Below are 2,215 nucleotides of genomic sequence, written 5' to 3'. Positions count from 1 at the left end.
AGCAGGGGAGGGGGCTCGTGGATTGGCGTGGCTGCGTAGTAAAGGGGTGTGGATGGGTGGGGTTGATAAAGGGGCGTGGTCACGGATGGGTGTGGTCGTTGTTTGGGAGACCTGGGGGTGGGGCCTGAAAATGGGCGTGGTTTGAATATGTAAAAGACATTGCTTTGGGGATAGGGTGTGGATTTGGGGGCGTGGCTTAGTGCAATTAGCATGAATGGCCACATAAAATGGGGCGTGGTCTTTTGGAAGGGGCATGACCAAAAAATTAATGTGGCCACACCCACAGAGCTGACTATGGAGTGGGTGTGGCCACAGGGAGGGCGTGGACTCAGGGTGGGGGCGTGGCCAGCAGCGCCTCACAGATTTCCATGGCGACATCACAACCGCACCGTTGCCATGGTGACTGTGAAGCTGCTTAGGAACAGGCCCCACCCCTTTGTTTGTGGAGGGGCTCTTAAAGGGGCAATGCTGGAATTGGAAGGTGGGGACCACCATGGGGGTGGGAAGATTTTGGGGCACCTGGGGGGGTTTGGGGTGTGGGGGCGGGGCAGGTCTGGCCACACCCCCACCCGTGACAGCCCACAGGGGTGGCTGGGGGTGACAGTCACAATGCCTTTAGTACAACCGAGGCCTGGGGGGGACATTTGGGGTCCCCAGGGGGGCTGTGACCCTCCACGGGTCCCCAGGGTGACACTGGGTGACATTTGGGGTCCCCAGTGTGACATTTGGGGTCTTCAGGGGGGCTGTGACCCTCCAGGGGTCCCCAAGGGTGACAGTTGTGGTCCCCAAAGGTGACAGTCACTGTCCTTGGGGTTGGTGACAATCAGCGTCCCCAGAGGTGGGGTGGCCCCCAGTGTCCCTGAGAGTGTCACAGCTGTTGTCCCCAAGGGAGTGACAATTGGTGTCCCCGGGGAGGTGACAATTTCCAGTCCCGCTGTTCCCAGGGAGATGACAGTCAATGGTCACAGTGTCCCCAGGGAGGTGACAATGGCTGGTCCAGGCGTCCTCAGAGAGGTGACAATCTCCAGTCCCAGTGTCCTGGAGAGGTGACACTCAGTGTCCCCTGGGGAGGTGACAATCTCCAGTCCTAATGTCCCCAGGGAGGCGACAATCAGTGTCCCCAGGGATGTGACAATCGCCAGTCCCAACGACCCCAGGGAGGTGACAGTCATCAGTCCTGATGTCCCCAGGGAGGTGACAGTCAGTGTCCCCAGGGAGGTGACAATCAGTGTCTCCGTGGAGGTGACAATCTCCGATCCCGCTGTCCCCAGGGATGTGACACTCAGTGTCCCCGCTGAGGTGACAATCTCCGATCCCGCTGTCCCCGGGGGTGTCCCCGGGGGTGTCCCTGGGGGTGTCCTCGTGTCCCCACCACCAGAGCTGCAGCCGGATGTCCCCTCCCGGCGCCGGCCCCTCCTGTGTCCCCTCGCTGTCACCGTCGCTGTCCCACGGCGCCGGGAACAGGCGCTGGCCCGAGGCGGTGGCCAGGAGCGGCAGCGCGGGGTGCAGGCTGGGGAATGGGAAATTGGGAAATTTGGGTGGAAATTGGGGGAATTTGGGGGGTTTGGGGTGAAAATTCAGAGGAGTTAGGGTGGAAATGTGGGGACATTTGGGGTGGGAATTTTGGGGAAAATTTGGGGGAATTTCGGTGAAATTTGGGGGTTTGGGGTGGAAATTTAGGAAATTTAGGTGAAAATTTGGGGGATTTGGGGTGAAAATTGGGGGACTTGGGGTGGAAGTTTGGGGTAGGAAGTGGAGGAGTTTGAGGAGGAAATTGGGAGAGTTTGGGGTGGAAATTGGGGGGGTTTGAGGTGAAATTTTGGGGGATTTGGGGTGCAAATTGGGGGTATTTCGGGTAGAAATTGGGGATATTTGGGGTGGAAATTTGGGGGTTTGGGAGGTGATCCAAGGTATTTTTGGGGGGAACCCCAATGTCTTTTGGGTAGGATCCCCAATGTTTTTGGTGGAGGGTCCCAATGGTTTTTTTTGGAGAAATCCCCATTTTTTTTTTGGAGGAATCCCCAATATTTTTTTGTGGGGGAGCCCAATTTTTTGGGGGGGATCCCCAATTATTTTGATGGGATTCCAAGGTTTTTTTTTGGAGAGATCCTAATTTTTTTTCAGGGGATTCCCGGTTTTCTTAGGGGAGAATTCCCTAAGAAATTGGGGCGGGGGGGAATCCCGAATTTTTTGCAGAGGGACCCCAAATTTTTTT

General features: G+C 56.7%; 1 protein-coding gene across 1 annotated transcript in view; it reads right to left on the bottom strand.

The window, feature by feature from the left end:
• Nucleotides 1-598: 598 nt before the first annotated feature.
• Nucleotides 599-2,215, bottom strand: part of WRAP53 (WD repeat containing antisense to TP53) — a gene marked incomplete at its 5' end in the record, with an annotated part of 3,943 nt that continues 2,326 nt past the window's right edge. Inside the window, 2 exons of the mRNA XM_031065400.1 lie at nucleotides 599-1,038; nucleotides 1,153-1,510. Of these exons, the coding sequence (XP_030921260.1) occupies nucleotides 799-1,038; nucleotides 1,153-1,510 (598 nt within the window). The remainder of the gene's footprint in view (nucleotides 1,039-1,152; nucleotides 1,511-2,215) is intronic.

This window comes from Geospiza fortis, unplaced genomic scaffold (genome assembly GCF_000277835.1).
Source record: "Geospiza fortis unplaced genomic scaffold, GeoFor_1.0 scaffold1363, whole genome shotgun sequence".
Taxonomy (NCBI): domain Eukaryota; kingdom Metazoa; phylum Chordata; class Aves; order Passeriformes; family Thraupidae; genus Geospiza; species Geospiza fortis.
The sequence above is the reverse complement of the archived record's forward strand: the minus strand, read 5'-3'. Positions and strand labels throughout refer to the sequence as shown.